The following is a 22408-nucleotide window of genomic DNA, read 5'->3' on the forward strand; positions in this document are numbered from 1 at the left end:
GGACAGTGTAATACTATGAAAATGTACAGTATGCAGTAGAAGTGAGTACAATATGATACGATATGATGTTATCATACTGATTCAAGACTGTGACTTCTAAATAACTGCATTTTTTTCTAATTTGACCAATAGAACATTTCATATTATTAGCAATCTTGCAATACTTCAGAAAGAGTATATTGAAAATACTGACCCCAAAGCTAAAACTAAATGCAGCAAAAGTGAATAGACCTGTGATAAATGATGCAAAAGTTAGGACCCCTGTGATCACTGAAATTAGTAAATCTGTTCCATCATTAGCCGTCTGCATCATGGCTCCACATCTGACAAGAACTGCCAGAAGAACAAGGAAATCTGATTTTGATATTTTCAAATATGGAAAACCACATAGGAAGATCGATGAACAACTAAAAATCAGCACAGCACAGTTGCAGCAAGACTTGGGAGGTATAAGCAACAACAATACTGGACAGGGTTCCTGGGATCTTTCTGCATGGAGTTTGCATGTTCTCCGCTGTGCATGTGTGGGTTTTCTCCAGATACTCCGGCTTTCTCCCACAGTCTATGCTGAGGTTTATTAGTAACTCTCAATTGTCCGTAGGTGTGAATGTGACACCTGTCTGTAGCTGTGCTTGTTTGTCTGTACATCTTGTCCTGTGATAGACTGGTGACCTGTCCAGGGTGTGCCCGACCTTCATCCTTCACCCAGACTCCACTTTCCCTGTGACCCTAATGAGGATTAAGCAGTGTATAGATGATGGATGGATAGAATAACCAGATCAGGAGTCAGGATTTCTTCGACTTGGTCCTCAAGAGTGGAAGTAAGAAATACAAAAATACATGCATATATAATGTAGTTCTTTTGCTGTAACTTTGACTGATGTCCTTCCAAGAAGCCAGTCGAATTAACAACCAGGCAATGTCTGTAACTTCCCAGGGGTCTCAGAACTGGGTCCAAAAGATGGGTGCTGCACAGTGGATGGAAGGATGAGCACAGCTAGAAGATCCTTCATTTGTGGTGTGGGATCTTTCTGTGTGGAGTTGGCATGTGTGCCTGCATGAGTTTTCACTCACGGTTATGTGCTGAGTATAACTGGGGATTCTAAATTGTCTGTAGGTGTGATTGTGAATGTGCTTGATTGTCTGTGTCTATATGTATCCCTGTGATACACTGGTGACCTGTCTAGGGTGTCCCCTGCCTTCACAGTAAATCAGCTGGGATAGACTTCAGCCCTCCCATGACCCTAATGAGGTTTAAGTGATGTTTAGATAATGGATGAATCCTATCTTCAACATGTTTCCATTTTTATTGTCTTTTGTCTTTTCTGCTTTTTCATCCAGGCAGTTTAAAATATTTTTAAAATGTGTGCACATTGTGCATTTTATCTTTTCATTTTTTTCTTTTGCTAATAAAACACTTTGAATACGCTCTGTGTATGGTAATATGCTATAAATATACACTTGCTTCACTTACCACATGAATAGAAACCATCTGTATTCTTTTGACACTTCCAGAGAACTTGTTTCCTCACTTTGTGAAGGTGTGCAGTGTTTCCAAAGTAACCCTGCAAACCCGTGACTCTTTCTCTCGCGAGATCAGAGGTTGCTAAGCAACTAACGTCAACAGCTCCGTTGATAAAACGCCAATGCTGCTCTAACTGTGAGGATCTAAAAGAAACAGTTATATACAGACATATCCGTTCATATAATGGAGGTGAGTTTGTTTTTAAAAAGCTGTCAAGAAAACACTAACGTAGACTGAGAGTTAGACATTCAACAGAACGGGACTTAAAATGTAGCAAGCTCTCGTCAACAAAGTTTCGCATGGAAAGTTGGCTATTAGCATGTTTGCTAATGTTAATTTCATCATTCGGCTATTCGGAATGACTTTAAGCTACTGTAGATTAGGGAGTCAAATACTTTACGTTGGTGGTTTAGTTATATAAGTGAATTCATTTCAGGTAAAGTAATTTTCACTTACCTGTGTAGCCTGCTGTAGTAAACATTTCTGAAATGTGTTTTTGAAATGTTCTATTATTAGTCCCATAGTAGACAATGGTCAAGGTTTGGTAGTGTAGAATGTCTTAAGTAATCTTACTGTAATCTGTTATTAGTGCAGTTTGTTGCAGCTTGCAGTGACAAAATACAAATACGTCCTCATTGCAGTTTAGTATGATAGGCTGGTGGTGGAACAGATTCTCTGCTGTTTCTGATGTGTGGAAAGTGGTTCCTGGGTCCACAATAAGTACATGTATTATTATATCTTACTATCTAACTGAGGAGGAACAAACTGCTCGTGGAAATTAAACTTTCACTAAATTAGACACTTTTAAATCCAGGTTAAAAACATTTCTTTTCTCATACGCCTACACATAAAATCTGCACAATACCGTTTAACTATCTAACTATCTGCACCTCACTGCAATGCTCTTAATGTTTTATGTAAAGCACTTTGAATTCTCTTCGACATGAAGGGTGCTAAACAAATAAACCTGCCTTGCCTTGCCTTGCTAAGTCCGTTCTCACCACCAGGCACATGTTCACCTGCAGGCTGTGACTCTGCTGTATTTTCAGGAGAAAGGACCAGTAGGAGAGGAGTCTTTTGAGTCCTTAGACGAGTTCCAGATGGTCCTCAGTGAGCTGGTTGAGGACAAGAACATGGACAAGATTCGTGTGGAGTACGAGAAGCTCATCCTTGCACTGAAGAAGTCACGAGAGAATGAAAAGAGGCTGATGTCTAAATGCAGGGAACTGAATGCAGAAATTGTGTCTACCTCAACGAAAGTGGCAGCTGCCCTGAAACTGTCCCAAGAGGATGAGACAACAATAACTTCACTAAAGAGGGTATATTACCAGAACACAAGAGGCCACAATACAGTGTAGCATCTCTTATTAATTTATTTGTCAGACTATGAACCTGATGCTCCATCGTTTTAAACAGGAAGGCTGTGGTACACTTTGTGCAAAACAGGGGTGTCAAACTCATTCTAGTTCAGGGGCCACATTCAGTCCAATTTGATCTCAAGTGGGCCGGACCAGTAAAATCATAACATAATAACCGATAAATAATGACAACCTCAAATTTTTCCCTTTGTTTTAGTGCAAAAAAGTACATCCTGACAATGGTCACATTTAATGAACTAACTTTTTACAGGCCATTGTGAACGGCCTAAAATTTCTGAGGCAAAAATAAGTAAAATTTCAACAATATTATGCTTTAGTTTATCATTTGTGTATCACAACTTACAGATCACAGCGTGTCTACAAAGGCACAAAGCATTTAGTTGCAGGTATCTGGAACTGAACAATGTGGTATTCTACAACTTGTCAAGATCTAGAAATTATTTTAAATTCCTGTTCATTTCCACATCTGTGTAGTAATTCTGACACACCACACAAACTAAAGTGGGAATTATTAAGGAGGGAGGATAAGTTATCCCCCTGTCTTTTTTTTTATACATGAAGAAATGCATAAAAATTGTGGCAGTACATCAACAATAGGGTTCAACCAAACCAAACTCAGTCATGCTGGAGCTGCTGACTCACATTATATTGCACGGTGTTCAATCTCTAAATATTTTCACAGAAAGTATTCATTTTCACCTCTAATTTTTTTACAGTTTGCAAAGTCATCCTGTGAGCCAAATTTTACTCTCTGGCAGGCTAGTTTTGGTGCACGGGCCTTACGTTTGACACCCCTTTAGAATAAAGAACCATGAATGTGAACTGATGAAGGAAGAGGTGTTTGGGAATAAAAGATCTCTTATTGCTTCTCCGCTTTTGATTTCTCAGATTAGCTAAAATGTCCCTTTGCTTACACTGTAGGAGCTGGATAAAGCTTGGAAAATGGTTGATGCTGCTCATGATAAAGAGAAGAAGGACAAAGAGACCATCAGGAATTTAAAAGAAGATATTTCCGACCTAACAAAAATGGCTGAACAACAAGCGGCCTTCTCCAAGGACCAAGGACAGAGGTGCGTCTGTTCCCTGCCATGCTCTCCACCTAGTTACTGAGTCGATACTGTGGGTCAAGTGGATGGGATCAGCTCTGTTTTGTTTTGTTTTTTTAGTGATCTACTAAAAATGAATGAGGAGTTGACAAAGGAGAGGGATCAGCTGCTGTCAACAGCGGAGGGTCTGAGAGAAAAATTAAACAAGGCCAACACAACACAGCAAGAGATAGAGGCCCAAAGAGAGAGTGCCTTGGAAAATATTTCTCAGGTAACTATAGGGCAAATTCCCATAGACACAAAAGTGACTTCGAATGCAAATCTGATAATGGGATGTCTATAAGCTACAGGTGGAGATTTTTTAAAAAAAGAGAAAAAATGTCTCAAACATGACCTTGATCTGCAAAATATATTCTTTTATCTTTAGATTTTTGTCTTACACAGCAAAGATTGTACATTTTACATCATCAATTTACGTTTTACAGATTAACTTGTCTATTTTGTAGTACATGTGAAATTTCTTGCTAAAAATGTATTGCACAAAAGCATAAATACCACATTAAAAAGTACTAATGGAATCTTCTCCAGCGTACTTAGCTCCAGGGACATTTTCACCAATACCCCCTAAGAGTATCACAAGCTCCTTTGCAAAAAACTGGCAATGATCCTGACAAGCAAAGCTAAATTAAATCCAACCATGATACCATCCTGCTGCCTGTCTAAACCCAGCTCCAGCAGGAGCTTCAGGTACAACAGAATGAGATTTCCCGAGAGATGAGGCTGAAGGAAAAACTTGACAAGGAGGTAAAGCAGCTGCACATCGACATGGAGGCCAGGATGGGTGATATCAAAGTTCTGAATCTGCAGGGCCAAAAGGCCAAAGAAGAGCAGCAGAGACTGGAGCAGCAGCTTAAAGAGCTAAAGGTAAAATGCATACCCTACAGTGTGCTTCTGAGAAAACCAATCACTATGACAGTTATTCTCTGGTTGAAAGTAAAAATGATTATGGTGTAAACAAATTTGCTGTAAAAAAAAAAAAAAGTTTTCAACCTGAAAGTTTAATCTAAAAATTCGTATTTAAAATAAACGAAGAGCGACATAGGTTACAATACAATATTACAAAATGCGGTCTGAACTCAAATAAACTTGTCTCTGCCAGATCCTAAACTTGGCCTTTATTGTTGAACTTTACTTTTGAATTCATATACACCACCAGTCAAAAATTTGGACACACCTTTTCATTCAATGCTTTTTATTTATTTATATTATTTTCTACATTGTAGAATAATACTGAAGATTAGCACTTTTTTGTTGACAACATAATTTCATATGTATTCTTTTATAGTTTTGATGTTGTTAGTGTTATTCTACAATGTAGAAAATAATTAAATAAAGACCACTGAATGTGAAGTTGTGTCCAAAATTTTGACTGGTAGAGTATGTTCATTAAATCCAAAGGTGTCACATTATATGAACCTGCAAAACAATTTGTAAAACTTGAAACTTCGAACCTTCAGCACATAACATTTCTGTGGTTAAAACCAACTCTACTGGAGGTAAGAAACATAATTTCCCTCCCTGATTGTGACAGATCTCGAATGAGCGATCCACAAAGGAGCTGGAGCAGATGCAGGTGAAGAACTCCAAGCTGCAGCAAGAATGTGAGCAGCTCTCGACTGCCAAAGAACACCTCTCCCTGGAAAATCAACAGAATACAAATGAGCTTAAGGTGCGTATTTGTTCACTAACACACACAAGTGGAGGACAAGTGACAGGAGATGATATGACTATGCTCTAAGGAACCACAAGGTGTCACTGTTTATACACTTTAGAGAGTCATCAAAACGTGGTCAGTACAACAAGCTAGATTTAAATTCTTGTCCTGTGGCTGCACAATGACATGTCATCCACTCCCCTTTTCCAAAACGTCTTCATACAACTCCAACCCTCCATTTGCCCAGATGAGAGAAGAGGAGGTGAGTCAGATGCGTCAGGAGGTTGCCCAACAAATAAAGATGAGAGAAGTCATCCAGAAAAAGTTCCACCAGATGGAGGACCAAAAGGCTGATGTGGATGTGCACAGGGAGACACTGAAAGCTCAGATAACTGCTGTGGAGAAAGGTAAGGACATTTGATTTATGTTTCATAGACATGTACCTGCACTTAAACACTCACATAAATGGGTGTCTCCTGTATTATCAGTCAGTGTACCTCTCAGGACTTTGTCGCAGTCCCAGTGACAAAGTCTCCTGCTGATGTGATTGGCGAGATGGTAAATATAAATACATTTCAATAATATTATAGCAAAAAATAATACTTTTAGACATAATATACATGCAGTATGTTTCCAACACTTAGAGATTCATCCAAATAACATCTAAATACATGTTTTCTTACATACTGTAAATATCAAAATGTCCTTATTTTTGAAAGAAAAGCATTTTTTTCAATGAAGATAACATTAAATTAAACAGAAATGCAGTCTAGACACTGTTCATGTGGTAAATGACTATTGTTTCCTCACTTTGTGAAGGTGAAAACGGAAACGGCTGATTTTTAATAGAATATCTCCATAGGGGTACAGAGGAACATTTCCATCAACCATCACTCCTGTGTTCTAATGCTACATTGTGTTAGCTAATGCTGTTGAAAGGCTAATTGATGATTAGAAAACCCTTGTGCAATTATGTTAGCACATGAATAAAAGTGTGGGTTTTCATAGATAACATGAAATTGTGTGGGTGACCTCAAACTTTTGTAGTGTATATATGTGTGTGTTTATGATTTGTGTGATCTGTGTGTTGTGATATATGAATAATACGTACACTAAATGCATCCGTCCTTCTCTCTTTGCAGATCTAGAATCTTCCCAAAAGCAGGTGGAAGCCGACAAGAAAGCCATAGATGAGCTGATCCGAGAGAGAGACATCTTAAATAAGGTACCTCGTGTAATTTTGGTTCTAGATAGTTTTGTGGTGATACAAAATTAGACATTATGGCATGTTATGTAATTAAATTGCACTACAATGACAAGAGTAGCTGCTGTAGAAGTGACCCACAGAATATTCTGCTCCCATCCATCATCACATCACATCAGCAACCACTTCATTTCTCAAAAAAAATGAGTTTGCTGTAAGCTACGGTTCCTACATCTCACCTAAATAGACCCTGTGCTAACACTTACATATTTACAACCACAGTTAAGATGTATTTTCTAGTGTTCCTCTGACTGTATTATCAATGCTTGTTTCCTTCTCAAAAGAACATGATCAAAGCCTTACAGTCAACTGAGAAACAGCAGAACTTCGTAAAGCTCCTGGAGCAAGACAAAAAGACCTTGGAGCATGAGATCAGTGGTTATCGTCAGGAGGCCCAAAAGCAGCGCAAGATCATTCACCAGCTGGAAAAGGAGCGTGACCGCTACATCAATGAGACCAGCAGCCTCATGCAGAAGGTAGGTTATGCAGAGCAGCTACCAAGCACACAGCATCCCATCATTTTTACTAACTGTGGCTTGACTAAGAGATTTTTTTTTTCCTTTCCACAGGTGCAACAAAAAGTGAATGATGTTGAAGTTAGAGAAATGGAGATATTTGACTGGAGGAAGAAAGTCGCTGAGGCAGAGTGTACGCTCAAACAGCAAGAGAACCTGCTTGAGTCTGTTGTGTCTGAAAGGAATCTCTACAGCAAAAACCTCATCGAGGCTCAGGTAACAGCTGATCATATGTTAGCTGTGTTTTATTGCACTAATAGTAGGCGTGTGGAACATTTGGGTTTTCATGTCTTTCATTAGATCCTTGTGTTTGTATAAAAACCTGGTGGCTGTGGCTAAATATGCTTGTATCATGCTTCTGGCGTTGCCTTTGACTGACAGGAAGGGCTACTGCTATTTACAGTATATACACTATCGTTCAAAAGTTTGGGGTCTCTCATGCAACTTCAGGTTTTCCATGAAAACTCACACTTTTATTCATGTGCTAACATAATTGCACAAGGGTTTTCTAATCATCAATTAGCCTTTCAACACCATTAGCTAACACAATGTAGCATCAGCTGTTTCCATCTAGAATAATCATTTAGCACATGAACAATGTCTAGACTGTGTTTGTGATTAATTTAATGCTATCTTCATTGAAAAAACTGCTTTTCTTTCAAAAATAAGAACATTTCTAAGAGACCAAAAACTTTTGAACGGTCGTGTATATTTGCTGATGTTTATAATTTCTCTCTTGCTTTTTCTTACCTTTCCCTCCTCTTACTGTTTATTTCTCTAACTTAGGAAGAGACTGCAGAAATTAAGAGGAAGATGAAGACCATGAACAACCAGGTCACTCGACTGAGAGATGAGATCAGTGCGAAAGAGCTGGCCCTTGCCAAGGATCAGCAGGAGCACAAACACTTGGAGAAAGATAGCGAAGCCCTCAAGGTACTCAAATCTGCCCCGGTTGTTTAAAGTGGGATGGAGCTCTGACCTCATCATCATTTACTGAACTTGGAACTTGATGCTTTTGTAAACATTCATTTTACCTTCACCACAGACCATCTTCAAAGAGAAAGATCACCGTTCTGCATGTTTTTCACTGATTAGGACAATTTTATACAGCTGTTATTATAGAACTTATTTTGCTGCTTCTTGATTTTCATTCAGTTTTGTGATGCTTAATCTTATGTGAATCTGTCAGGGCTGTAATTTGTGAAGCAAAAGCTCTACCTGAAATTACCAAGCATATTTTGCCAGATTCAGAGGTCCTGTAACTATAGAAGACCCGTACAAATCAGCTGATTGTCTGTGATGACAATCATAAAGGAAAATCTGGAGCAAATTGAATGCAATTTTGGAGACACCATGTACAGCAAAGCTCCAATCTGTCAGGAGACCAAATCTCAAAGGATGATTAAGGGGATGACATGTAAGACAGCATGCAGGCAAGGAACATTTTGGTGTCTTCCTTTTAGTATAACCATGAGGAGTGTAAATTTGAGTAAAACACAGACTCTGCTCATCATCCTGTGCAAATGAACCGCACAGAACACAGACTTCAGGGTAATTTTTCACATTTAGTCCCCGGGTAATACAGGTTCCCTTCAAATTGGGCTTTACTCTGACATTTTAAACCTGCCATTTCTGTGTCCTGCTGCAGGTGGAGCTGCAGTCGCTCAAACAGCAGCTAGAAGAAACAAAGCAGCGCGTCGACAGTCAGAGAACAGAACAACAAAAACTACAGAAGATAATAGCTGATGCTGATGCTGAGCAGATTCAACAGAAGAAACAACTGGAACAGGTGAAGAGGCTAGACAGGGCAAGGTAGAGAACTGAAACAACAGACACTGGTGTGTGATAATTTGTGGCTCTTTCAAGGTGATCAGTGAGCGGGACAACCTGTGCAAACAGCTGCTACATCGCAACGATGAGCGAGCGTTGCTGTACGAGAAGATCAGGATCCAACAATCAATCCTGAGCAAAGGAGATTTCCACTACAACCAGAGGATGGAAGACATTCGCCTGCTCAAGCTGGAGATCAAGAGGCTCAGACGCAAGAAGAGCATCCTGGACAAGACTTTACCCAACACAGAGGGCCTGAGGTAAAGGAAGACATTTGTGGCCTGTTCAGAGTAAAGAGAGTAGTGAAGGAGAAGGAAGGCAGAGTACAAGCAGTGAGGATGCAGGGCAAGCTGGAGAAAGAAGGAGGTGACCTACAAAGAGCAGTATTTAGAGTAGAAGAACAAGACTCAAAGAAAAAAGGAAAAAAGTGGAGAGAGATACACAGTGACACATAGGAAGACCCTCTTTTGAACTGAGGGCTACCAAACCCAAAGTAACTTTTTTCTCTTACATCTCCAGCACTGTAGTAAAAAAAAAATTACAAAAAGATTTCCTGCCTACATTTCAGACTCCAGTTGCCATGTCACCATCGCAATACTTTAGTTTTAAAGTTATTATTAGGGTGTAGTCTTTGAATGGTTCTGGATGATGTTTTCACATGTCTCCAGTTTTCAGATGGGAACTATGGGCCAAACTTAATATGTTAATTATTAAAATGATACTAACGTGACATTCTGTGTTGTAGGCAACAGCTTTTCCACCTGCAAAGGCAGCTGCTTAAAGAGAGAGCGAGGAACAGCGTTCTTGAGGAACAGCTGAAGCCAATAAATATTCACAGATGGAGGCGACTTGAGGTAGAGGATTTATCTTCTGGTGTTTGTGGACGATAGCTTGAGAGAACATGATCTACTTGTTTTCCTCATCCTCACAGTGACATGAAGATTTTTGTGTTTAGTTTAAACACTATTCAAAGAGTAAAATGTCAGGTCATGAACATGTTGTAAACGACTGTCTCTTTCAGGGCAGCGACCCTGGCAAATACGAGCTCATCCAGAAGATTCAGTCCTTACAGAAGCGATTAATCACCAAAACCCAAGAGCTTGAGGAACGTGAACTCTTATTACAGGTGGACACTCAGCACACATTCACTGTGTATGCCTTTCTAGAATAATCAGTCTCACCCTCACAAAGGAGGCTCTCCAAAAAGACACTGGTGTGTAATCCATATTCTCCATCAGCACTCTGAGTCAATGTATTCAAGTTTTTACTGGCCGACAATCAACTGCTTGTGTAAGTTTCTGGTCATAAACAATGCAGTCCACTGATGTGTTTAATAGTTTTTGAACAACAACAGCACAGTTGAATAAGTTAATGACATGGAAACTAAGTTCCACATCATGGACCAGGGTCTAAGACTTGACCGTTTTTTAAATGTCCAAAAACTTCTTTAAAGATCTTTGAAATAATCAGCGGGAGAAGTCAGCATTCGAGGGCAGCAGGATTTAGTGTTGACAGAAAATCCAGAAGTAGTTCTTAGCGGCGATAATACCACAAGACAAACTGAACATACCGAGCTGTGCATCACCTTTTATGCTGTGAGAGTTAGGAATATTTCCACACCTAAAGGACGCATTTTCTGGTAGACAGTTTTGACACGATATATGTTTCTAAATCCATTGATCAGATCTTGTCACCAGGTTATCATGTTTCATCGTTAGGTCACACTTTACAGAGGAGATGCGCATTGGATGTTCATTAGGTCCTGTTTTAAAGAGAACATGACATGTTCAGACTTTGCCCTGTTATTTTGTGACAGACTTCATGCATGTTACATCTGTTATGTTTCTAATATGTTTTAACAGTTATAATACTTTAAGTATACACCATTATGCTATGAGCACTGCACATTTCATCTCCGAAAAAACATATGATTTATCTATCTTCTTACCTTCCAGACGTCTTTATTTCTCCACACACAGCTTCGAGGCCTTCCTTTTTCCCTTCCTCTGCACACACAATGCAATCAAAGCATAGGTGATTACTAGAATATTCAACTTTATGTGTTACACACGTATATATCAACACTACTCATCAATTCAATAGCATTTGCCAAGATTATATCATCTTCTAATTTAGCACATTGTAGTCAAAAAACATTACACTATAATACCAGATATCATCTTTTAATATAAACATGAGTATGTTTTGGTCTTTTCATGGCATCTAATGACAAAATTAACAATGTAGACTCCATCCGTGTTGTCCCTTTAGTTGTGTCAAGAAACTGAGCAGTCTTTCACTAGAAATGTCTTCTTTTAAGGATTGCAGTAATTCTCTATTTTAAAGCTAGTATGTGTAGGATTTGAAAAAGTTTGACTCTTCAGTGATACTACCAAGAAATACATTATTGAATACAACAGAGCACCCCCTTCTCACAGATTACATAAAAATGCCATTTATTTTAAAGTAATCAACCTCATTGATGTGTAACAGAACAACAGCAAGTTTTCTCTGACAAATACAACACTTTCATGCTTTGCGTTTTTGTCTTTCCTGAATGTCATCATCACAATAGATGCTATGAGTTACGTAAACTTCCTCTCTTATCGTTCATGACAGTTTCTTTCTTCTGATTTTGTCACCAAGGAAAAGGAGAAACTGTACGTGGAGCTGAAGCACATTCTGGCCCGACAGCCTGGTCCAGAAGCAGCTGAGCAGCTCCAGCAGTGCCAGTGGACTATCAGAGACAGAACTAAAAAGCTTAAGGTCTTCTCTTACTGTCATCCCACTCACACTCTTCTTGTCTGAGCAAGGATTTTTCTCTTTGGGGTTTTTTCATTTTATATTGTTCTTTTCCGTCTTAAATCCTGTGCGTTTTCTTATTTTTTGTACAACTCAATCCGATTCTGGTTTGTCTCAAACACATTTATTGCATATCAGAACAGGTGCACGATGAGTTTTTGGGTAAAATATGGTTTGTTTCTCTGTTTTTTATGGCAATCTGGTAACACAGGCACTGATAGCAGAGCTGAGGATGCTTGACTCAAAGATGAATGAGTGCAAAAGTGAGAATCAAAGATTGGCCAATGAGCTAGCAAACATTAAGAAGAAGTACCTCAGTCAGAAAAAGCTCCACAGGTGAGTTTGATCTTAGTTTTACATATTACCAATGAAAGTCCCTGTCAGTGTTATTGATGTGTACGGCTTTCATATGCAATTGACATGTAAACTGTCAGTTAGTGATAGTTTTGTTTACTGTCTGATGACCTATGTCTCCTTAGTGAGCAGAGAACCAAGACTAAAGCAGAACAGCTGGAAGTCCTGCCCCAGCTGAGCAGCAAACCTCACTTCACTGGAGGAGGCTTCAGGATTGACAACCCTCTGAGGAGATAATGACCTTTTTAAAGAGAAGACCTTTAATCCATCCGTCTGACACCAGTTGCTTTATTTTTTGTTTATTTTTATTTTTTTAATTGCTGTTCTACTCAATGTCACCTTATCAAAAAGACACAGGTTGCCCAATACTTTGTACTCTACAATCAGGCAATGATGACCCCTCTAAAACAATGTAGATACATCGAGGGCTTGTAAGGCTGGAAGGGCTACAGTTAGGCAGTACTGCTGCATCATTCAGCACACTGCTGAAAACAAATTGGTTAATTTACAACAAGATCAAGATGAAAATTCACATCATGTTAATTCACAGGTAATTCTGTTTAAAAAATGCAGTATACTGTCTTCAAGATTCAAGTCAGATGGATCAAACTGATCCAATCTGATGTCTTTCACATGGTATGTACAGATAGCCTAACCGCACTAGACCCATGTTCTGAAGGCACAAGGGTCTAGGACCGCTCGACAGGGAGGGAGGCGGGCTAAAAGGTTGTCTTTCAAATCACTCTGCAGCAATTGGGTAGGTATACAACCAATCAGCGCAACGAATAGGCTGACGTAGTTCCTAGAGCACCGCCGGATTGTGGCAAAGTCCCATTAGCTTCCCAACCAGCGGAGCCAACTGGTATATTAAGGATTTGCCATATCCCGTCGGCATAAGTCCAAATACGTCTTTCTTCTCAATGAAACACTTCAGTGCCGTCCTTTGTTTATCTTTCAAGTTGAATTTTAGCTTCAGATCTTTAAGGGCTGTGGCCAAAGCCGAGTTGAAAGATAACTGTTTATTGTGCGCCGGTTGTTTCTGTCAGAATCGTCGCGCCTCTGTCGTCACTTAGTTACGCCGGCCTTCTGACTCTACACTTCTGTTACGATATACGAGGGAGAGCTCAGGTGCAGGGAATGAACAGACTTCACGTGAATGCAACACCAACTTTATTCACAAACTAAATTGAAGAGCGTACAGATCGGGCAATGAATAAAACGGAAAGTAAAGCGAAAACCAACGGCTTGAAAAACTATAGCGTTTATAAAATAACAAAACTTGGAACCTCTGCAATTCTCCGCGGCACGGTTGCCGCACTTAGCCTCCAGCAGACAAATTAGACACAGCTGTTTCCTACTGAGCAATACTACTAGTCACTTTAATTCTACGGCGGTCTCTAGCAGACCAAACTAACAAACGGCTGCTCTTACGTGAGCAATGCTACGGTTCTCTACGGTTACGGTCTCAACCAACAATACTACGATTACGACAATACTAGTCTTTGCGGGGGATGCTCGGGATGGGTCACAGCTGAACTGGAAACCGGTGAAAACGGCGTGCCGGGTGGAAGATGGCGCAATGACTGCCAGGTGGGTGGTCGCCAGACCAGATAGTCCAATCCTGAAACGAACGGAGGACAGCAGCGGTTAGTGGATGACAGGACTCAAACAGAATCTAAGAACATAGGCAGTGAACCCTACGAGCACTGATTACGATCCAGCAAAGGAGGGTGGGTGGTGTCTCCCTTTATGCAGCCACGGTTGCAGGTGTGCCACCTGTCGCGGATCCTGCTGATGAATGAGATGGTGATCACCTGTCACCCAGCCACAGGAAACGCCTAAAAAGGGCATGAGGGAAGGGCACTATCCAGACCTGGCAACAGCCACCCTGACAACTTCATGGTGATTGGTCCGGCCAGTTTTAGGAGAATCCAGCCTCGAGCCTTATGGAGGGTAACTAGACCCACCCTGGCAGAGAATTAAATTCGTTGCCGTGGGTTGTCTAGCACGGCTAGGCTAATGTACAGATGTATGAAGAAATGTTTCCCAGCTCATCACTTCTCTCTACCCTGATGAAGATCTCTAAAGTGAAATGAACAGACCATAATGCTGTTTGAGTAAGGCCCACAATAAACACGGTTTTAATCCTTCAGTTCTCCAATGTGTTGAGGTTTCCATGGTCACAGGAGCAGCAAGGATCTGTTGAGGTCGCACTGCTTCTTTGTTACAACAACTATGTATCACAGACAACAAGTCGTTCAGTCATTCAATTATGCATTTGAACTTTTAAAGACAAAAAAAATCTGAATAACATTACCATAACATTTGGTTATAAATATGAGATGTGATATAGCACCCTCTGTCTGTTGAAATGATGTCCCCGTAATCACCACTGGATGTCAGGAAATACAGACAAGCACACTGAATCTACTAGCATTCCTTTGAAAAACACAGATGTAAATATTCAAATATTTCTTTGGTGAAAACAAAAGCATTACTCACCCATGTTTCCACATTGTGCATATCAAACGCAGGACTTGGGGGAAATGCAGAATGTGTTAGTCATAATTCTGCTCATCTCACATGTGTGACAGATCACATTTTTAGTACATAAACCGCCTCTGTAAGTTATATGCAACATCAGAATGTGCTGAACCTGGAGCCGACCAGCTGCTCGTATTAATCAAACAGCCCACTTCCCTTTATGACACCAAGCAAATAGTCATAAATGCTCTTATCGGCCTTTCTAATAGTGTGGACGTTACAATCAGATTCATGGTGGCGTAAACTATTACATTTCATCTTTATCACATCCAGCGATCACTTCTTTTTCACGGGCCTCGTTTACAACGGCCGGACAGCTTGTTGCATAATGAAATTCAAAGCACTCTATCGACCAGGGAGATCTCACACTCCGTTTACTTATATTTATATATATTTTGTTTGTCCACTACAGGCGAACAGGCATGATGATAGAGGGAACATTTTATTCCGTTTTTTTCTCAACGTGACAAATAAAGGCTCTTTTCTTTAAAGTGCAATCTGCAGATGGCAAGAATGTGTTCATTTCTTTGCAAAATAAGGTGTTAACACCTGCAAAGTCACATGTTTTGTTACAGCCACAGCTTAGGCTGTGAGCTGTGGCAGGGCTCTCCTCCCTCGGCCTTGCTCTCTCTCTCTTTGCAGGTGTGTGCTGTGCTGATGAGGTGTCCAGGTGTGTGTCATCTGTCATCAGCAGATCATGTGCAGGTGGAGGCCAGCTAATCAGGTCCTGGCTGCTTGCAGCTTTAATTATCTTATGCATTTTGTATCTTTTGTTGTTTTATGTTGTATAATTGTTGTTCTGTGATTGCTTTATGTGTACATGCCCATGAATGTATTTAATTTTGGTGTATTTGTTAATGTTGCACTGTCCCTGTAAAACTTAATAAAATAACTAAACATAAACCTAGGCCAATGTCCCTTATGTTTTCACCACCTCAAACCTAATTTAGAGCCATTCGGAATTTTTCCAAAACCAAAATGTTACTGGGAAACAACAATTTATCTAAAAAAAAAGGAAAATGATGAAAAGAGATTGTGTGTTAGGTAGTCTAATGAACACACACACACACACACACACACACACACACACACACACACACACACACACACACACACACACACACACACACACACACACACACACAATTATTCTTCATTTTGCAAAAAAAATGTAAATTAAAAGACTCGCCATGGAAAAGCATAGTGCCACCCAAGGCCTTTTTTTTAACAATATTTTACAAAAATAAAACATCATCATGTCAAAATGAAAACAGATTTCTGCAAAGTAATGCCAAATTAGAAAACATAAAATGGAAAATAAGTGACTGCATCAGTTTTCACCCCCTTCGAGTTCGTATCTAGTGTGTGGACTGCTGTCAATCAGACTATCAAATCTGGACACTGCAATTTGAATGAAATTGAATTCAACTGCTCAAATGCCATTTCATAGGGCTTAGCCAAGAAAGGTACAGACCTTGTTTTTTTTTTAATAAATAGAAATATATCACCCTCTAACCCAGGCATGGGCAAACTACAGCCCTAACCCTAACCCACATGCGGCTTATTGGGCTTTTCAATCCGGCCCGACTAATAATTTTGTCAATATTAGAATTGACGAAATTACAGTGAAGACCACATTCATTAGGCCTTCTCCTGCAGTACCCGACGTTTCTGTTTAGCCCACAAGATGGCGCGCTCCAGACACAAGTGACCTTTGTTGGATTCTTTTCTCTTCTTCTACTTTACAACTGCATTGAGCCCTGCCATGTGGATCAAAGCAAAGAGAAGTCGACAGTGAGTGTCGAGTGTTTCAGAAGGAGTGGACTACTAAATATTTTTTCGTTGAAGTCCGTCAGCGCAAGAACGGACAGCTACGGCTCAGAGGCTGGCAGCCAGTTTACAGACTGAGTAAAATACGTTTTTTCTGCAAACCACGATTCAAGAGTCAAGCACGAAGGCAAGTTATTTGCTAGCATTCGAATAGCAAAGGCTAGCAAGCTTTTCTCTTAAGGGGAGTTTTTGAAAGAATGCATGGTAGAGACAGCAGGTCTTCTGTGTCCAGAGTGCAAAAACAAATTTGAAACAAATTATCAGCAGGACAGTTACTTGCTGTGTTGAACTAATCGATGAAGACTTAGCCAGCTCACTGAACGAAAAAGCGGAGTCCTTCAAGCTGTATTCATTAGTACTGGACGAAACTAATGACACAAAAAGACACTGCTCAGCTTTTAATTTTTATTAGAGGGATTAATGAACATTTTGAGACAACGGAGGAATTTTTGACCATGGAGTCCATGAAAGGGAAAACACGTGGAGAGGACTGTAGGAGATGATGTCTGGGGTCATCCAGAGGATGAAGCTGCCGTGGTGGAAACTCTCCAATGTCACCACGGATGGATCGCCAAACTCGACAGGAAAAAAACGTCGGACTGCTGACCTTATCCAGGATAAGGTGAAGGAGGAAAACCCTGAGCTGGATGTGATTTTCCTACACTGCATAATCCATCAGGAAACGCTCCGTAAGTCTGTTTTGCATCTTCATCATGTGGTGAAGCCAGTCATAAAACTCATTAACTTTATAGGCGCGAGAGGGCTTCAGCATCATCAGTTCATTAAGGTTCTTGAAGAAACTGATCCTGATCACAAGGACTTGCTTTACCACTCTCATGTCCGCTGGTTAAGTTTGGGGAAAGTATGTCAGCTAGTGTGGGAGCTCAAAGGCGAGATTAGCTCATTTTTGGAGTAAATCGGAAAAACCGATGATTTTCCAGTTAGGTAAAGTTGGAAAGAGATTCACAGATCAGTAGGGGCAAGACCCATTGGTGGCACTGGCAGCTAACAGTGACACTTTTTGTGTTACCGCCGGATGCCACGGTTAATGCCACTGTTTAGGGGATGCCACGGCTAATGCCAGTATTTTTACCGCTGTTTGGGCGACATGCCACGGTTTATCCCGCTGTCTGAGGGAGATGCCACGGTTAATGCCACTGTTTGGGAGAGATGCTAATGCCAGTACCGGTACTTATACCGCTGTTTGGGGAAATGCCACGATTCATGCCACGGTGCATTGGGATCTTAAAGTTTTGTTTGTTTGTTTTTTTTTAACTAGCACTCCAGCAACTCTGCTATGAATAGCAATCAGCGTTTAGCCCCCTCCCTCGTCTCCATGCTGTTCTGAAGAATTCTCATCAGAGCCTCACACAGAAATAAAGTTGTGCAATTAAAAGCAGATGAAATTTAAACTGATTAAACTGAAAGTAAATATTAGTTACTATTAAAATTTAAATACAATACAGAATACAAAAAAGTCAATTAGTAAATACAGTAATAAAAGACAAAATATAAGGTGTGTGTATCATATTTTTCTTGAACAACTCTTAACCATTTTAATACACTATAAATAAAATACAGAATACAACAAAAGTTTTTAAAAAGTAAATATAGTAATAAAATACAAAATATAAGGTGTGTGTATCATATTTTTCTTGAACAACTCTTAACCATTTTAATACACTATAAAAAATACAGAATACAAAAAAGTAAAATAGTAAATACAACATATATGGTGTGTGTGTGGGTGGGAGGGGGTGTTTTCCTGGATTACTTTATTTACTCAGGTTCATAACCTCCTCAAACCTGGCAAACATTTTCATGTTTTTTTGTCGACTGTTTCTTCAGTGAACTTCTCATAGTCATCCTGTTTTTCAACAACAAATGACATCATTTCCATCGGAGAGGACTCATCATATTCACCCTCCCAGCTCTGCAGTTCTTTGAGGACTTCCATTTGTTCGTCTTTGTCCATTGAAATGACAGCTGGCAGCTTCAAGGCTCCCCCAAATTTGGGCTTCTTGCACCAGTCAGCTGCAGCTATGGCATGCATTAGAAGCACTGTTCCCTGCAGTAAAGAGAAAAACCTCATCAAGGTATTTTGCGTATACATCATTCACAACTAGTTTTTAAAGTTACAGAGTATTTACAATACACTCTTAAAAGAGATCACACTTGGTACATATTAAAACTGTCTATTATTATTTGTCCCAGTTAATGCATACTGGCAGCAAATAAAATCTGCCTCATGCCACGTAGTTAAGCATTGCTATATTTTATTATTATGCAGCATACATCTAACGTGAAAAACTTTACGGGATTAATAAGGTTAATATTAAAGTTTTTGTATTTTCTATTTTTTTTTTTTTTTGTATTTACAGGATCCCTTAGGAGAAGCAGAATGGTGTTGCTTAGGTGAAGGATGTCTGTGTCTGTTTATAAATCTGTTTACAGACAAGCAGCAGAACACTGACAAACTTCATCTCCCAGGTTTTTATTCAACTGCAATGTTATGCCATTATAAGAACATAAAATAATGAATATGACAATGTACAGATCTCTGTATAAGTTTCAAGCAACACAGAGCATAGAGTTTCAAGGAAATATTATCACATACTTTACTTTCTGAGAAGTAGATATTGAGTTGTTGGATAGTGCAGAAATAGAATACTTTCTTACAGGTTCTGTATTTTCCTCTGTTACTGTGGTTTCAGCTCTGAAAGTAATGGAAAATTATTTATTAATTGACTGGTGAAAAACCACTGTGCCAAGACCTGCTGCATAAATTTGTTTATGTCACACATCGGCATTCGCACCCACAAAGTGTTACAATGTTGTGTACCTTGTCTCTCCTTTGGCAGATGTGCTCTTCAGAAGCATGGATTCTGCTTGATAGCGGCACATATTGCTGTTGGTTTGCAACCACCGAATCAAAACTTTAAAAAAAAAAAAAAGAAGCTTAGTTACTCCACCTAAGTGTGTCAAATGGTACCACCATTACTCACACTGCCAAATAAATGTTTTGTAGAAATGAGTTTTCATATTGTTAGATCAGTGTCTGTTTTTTCTTGTCTTTTCATGTTTTTTCATGCTTATTAGGTTGTCTACTCCCTCTACTGATTTTTATTGTAATTGATTCTAAGTGTGTTGATACTAGGGCTGGGTGATATGACCAAAATTGTATATCCCGATATAGCTTATTTTATATCCCGATACGATATACATCACGATATAGCATATTTTTGGTAAAATTCAATGAATGAATGGGATCGGGCATACCTTACAAAGTACGGTAGTCTGATCCTTGTCTGTCTTTTTAAATCCAAACCACCGCCATATGACAGAAGTTCCCTCTTTTAGGTACAAGCTCGTCGGTTTGAGCTGGTTGTTCGTGTGCATATTTCCCAGTTTGCATGTAATTGTAATCAACGTTGTAGGAGAGGAATAACGTTGTGGAAGAGACCAAAAAGTGATTGTAAAACACCCAAAATCTGTTTTTTAACTAGAGGCTAAATGCTGTGGTTTATTTTAGCATGACAGTGAAGAAAACATTTTCATTTATATTCCGCTCCGTAAGTCGGGATGGGATCTGCAGTGACTTTGTGCATGCGCGATTCATCTGTCGTCTGGCCGCGGAGTGATCTGGGTCTCCCCTGATCAGACACTGGGACTGCTGTGGGGTTCCTGGACTGACAGCCTGTGCTTTGGGAGGGGGAGGGAGAAGCTCACAGCAGCACCTGCTGCTTGTTGAGGACAGTAACTGCAGAATGATCCGAGTTTCCCTGTCAGAGTCTCCAAAACGGCACAAAAAGTCGCTAGGTTTGTCGCTAGTCGCTTTTGACAAAAAAAAGTCGCTAGGACACTTTGGAAAGTCACTAGATTTAGCGAGAAAGTCGCTAAGTTGGCAATACTGCCGGGGCCGCGCATAGATATGCGGCCGCGTGCCTGGGCTTGCCGTAAGGCACGTCGGTGACATAAAATACTGCCGTAAAGCGTGTTTTGCGACACTGCGATATAAATATATAACTGCGATATCTTCACATAAAAGGATAGACATTTTCTATCGTCCAGACGATATCTGTCGTCATATCGCCCAGCCCTAGTTGATACCATGACCAAGGGGGCTATAATATAAATAAATGAAAACAGCTATCAGTGTTGTTTACATGCCTATCACAATGTGAAGTCCTGCCTACATTTTGTTATTGCTGTGCCATTTTTCCAAATTCTTCAAAGTACATTGACACTCATAGCTCTTTGATGCGTATGTCATCAGTCACTCACTAATTTTACTGTAAATATAAAGTCTTTTGTAGTTACTAAAGTCTTTTAGTAATGACTTATTTTGTGTGTATCCTCATTAGCTCACCTCTGGGACAAGGACCTCTGTGACAAACAGCTGCTTGTCTGTTCCAGACATGGAGGACAATTTTTCCAAGTGCTGGATAATCTGTTGTGTCTGGGGTAACAAGTAAATAGACATACATACTCATAAATTAATGATGTTTATACATGAAGTTACAAAGCCGTATACCTAAAAATATTCTGTTGTTCACAGATGAGTTTCTGCACAAGTCACGAATGGTCTGTGAAGAAACTGTCATTTCTTACTGAGTTTATATAACCTTTGCTGTGCAGTTTTGCTGTTTAATAAGGTGTGACATCATATCATTGAGTTTTGAATTATAGCTAAATTTGGGCCTACAACATAATGTGATAAATACAGATTACAATACTGAATATACCTTTCTTAAAAAACAAAAAAACTGGGACATTAAAACTAAAAGTTAATATTACATACACTTGTGTCGTTAAAGCTCATGTCCGGCGTTTCCGTTTGTTTTCAATTTATGTATCATTGTTTAACAAAGCTTAAATGTGTTAGTCTAGTTCGATACTATAATATAATGTTAGTATGATGCGATATGAAAATTTATTCATGAGCTCCGCCTTCCTCTCATAAACCCCCATGTTATTCCAAAAAGCGCCGTTCGGCAGCTAGCCAATCAAGTTCGAGCTTCTGCTTTGTCATGCTGTCAATCAACGATTACGTGCACAGCAAGCAAGCCCATGCAGAGGTGCACGAGCTACGCACTATGCAACCGCGCACACATTTGTTTTGCTTGTGGAGGAGACAGCATCATGGATCAGCAACTTCCAGAAAAGTTACCAATCCCACGACTTGTCAGGCCAAGCAGTTCTACATCTACTTCTAAAAAAAGTAAACCAATAAAAAGTCCGGGGACAAAGCTTCTAGACAAACGTCTTTGTGATTGCCATCGGATTTATCTTGGTGATTCCTTTCAATGGTGGCGTGACTTTCGCATGTTGAAGGGGATCAAAACGGATGCTGCTTTGGTAACATTTCTTTTGAACAGGTAAGATGTACAAATTATCAGTGAAATGTGAGAATGTAAGTTTGATAAACAGTGAAAATATTGACATTTAGGACTAGCGTGAAAGTCAGCGTATCTAGCTAACTATAACGTTAGCTAAGTTCAGTTCTTTATTGTGTACTCAGCTCATTACTTGGTTGTAGATACGCTGACATTCTTGAAAAATAATTCTTGAAACAGTAACTACAGTCGCCTTGGAATGAAACCCG

The 22408-nt window shown here is 39.7% G+C and overlaps 1 protein-coding gene and 1 long non-coding RNA gene across 4 annotated transcripts; one reads left to right on the forward strand and one right to left on the reverse strand.

Moving 5' to 3' along the window:
- The first annotated feature begins 1601 nt into the window (after positions 1 to 1601).
- On the forward strand, positions 1602 to 15876 carry cfap58 (cilia and flagella associated protein 58). 3 transcript variants are annotated; one of them, XR_007937039.1, is made up of 18 exons: positions 1602 to 1714; positions 2575 to 2844; positions 3826 to 3974; positions 4071 to 4221; positions 4680 to 4874; positions 5542 to 5679; positions 5912 to 6071; positions 6807 to 6889; positions 7213 to 7404; positions 7498 to 7659; positions 8230 to 8376; positions 9092 to 9232; positions 9310 to 9533; positions 10019 to 10127; positions 10295 to 10399; positions 11229 to 11307; positions 11920 to 12039; positions 12287 to 12409. XR_007937039.1 is itself a non-coding variant. In XM_022204867.2 (18 exons), the coding sequence occupies exons 1-18, from the start codon at positions 1709 to 1711 to the stop codon at positions 12664 to 12666; spliced, it is 2589 nt and encodes an 862-aa protein (XP_022060559.1). In that variant the 5' UTR covers positions 1602 to 1708; the 3' UTR covers positions 12667 to 15876. The 3 variants fall into 3 exon arrangements, 2 of the variants coding, with proteins under 2 accessions (XP_022060559.1, XP_051793114.1); XM_022204867.2 differs by lacking the exon at positions 11229 to 11307 and adding an exon at positions 12555 to 15876 and having other exon boundaries at positions 12287 to 12411; XM_051937154.1 differs by lacking the exon at positions 12287 to 12409 and having other exon boundaries at positions 11920 to 12099.
- A 1571-nt stretch (positions 15877 to 17447) lies between these two features.
- Positions 17448 to 22050, reverse strand: LOC127530471 (uncharacterized). Its single transcript, XR_007937045.1, has 4 exons — positions 21173 to 22050; positions 19646 to 19739; positions 19483 to 19519; positions 17448 to 18871 (listed from the first exon to the last, which is right to left on the reverse strand). It is a non-coding gene; the product is annotated as an uncharacterized LOC127530471 (long non-coding RNA).
- Positions 22051 to 22408: the final 358 nt, after the last annotated feature.

Source organism: Acanthochromis polyacanthus, chromosome 17 (assembly GCF_021347895.1).
Source record: "Acanthochromis polyacanthus isolate Apoly-LR-REF ecotype Palm Island chromosome 17, KAUST_Apoly_ChrSc, whole genome shotgun sequence".
NCBI lineage: Eukaryota > Metazoa > Chordata > Actinopteri > Pomacentridae > Acanthochromis > Acanthochromis polyacanthus.

Coding starts and splice junctions, on each gene's coding strand:
- cfap58 (XM_022204867.2), top strand. Junction 4,875..5,541: donor AGCAGCTTAAAGAGCTAAAG/GTAAAATGCATA, acceptor TGATTGTGACAG/ATCTCGAATGAGCGATCCAC. Junction 10,128..10,294: donor ACAGATGGAGGCGACTTGAG/GTAGAGGATTTA, acceptor TGTCTCTTTCAG/GGCAGCGACCCTGGCAAATA.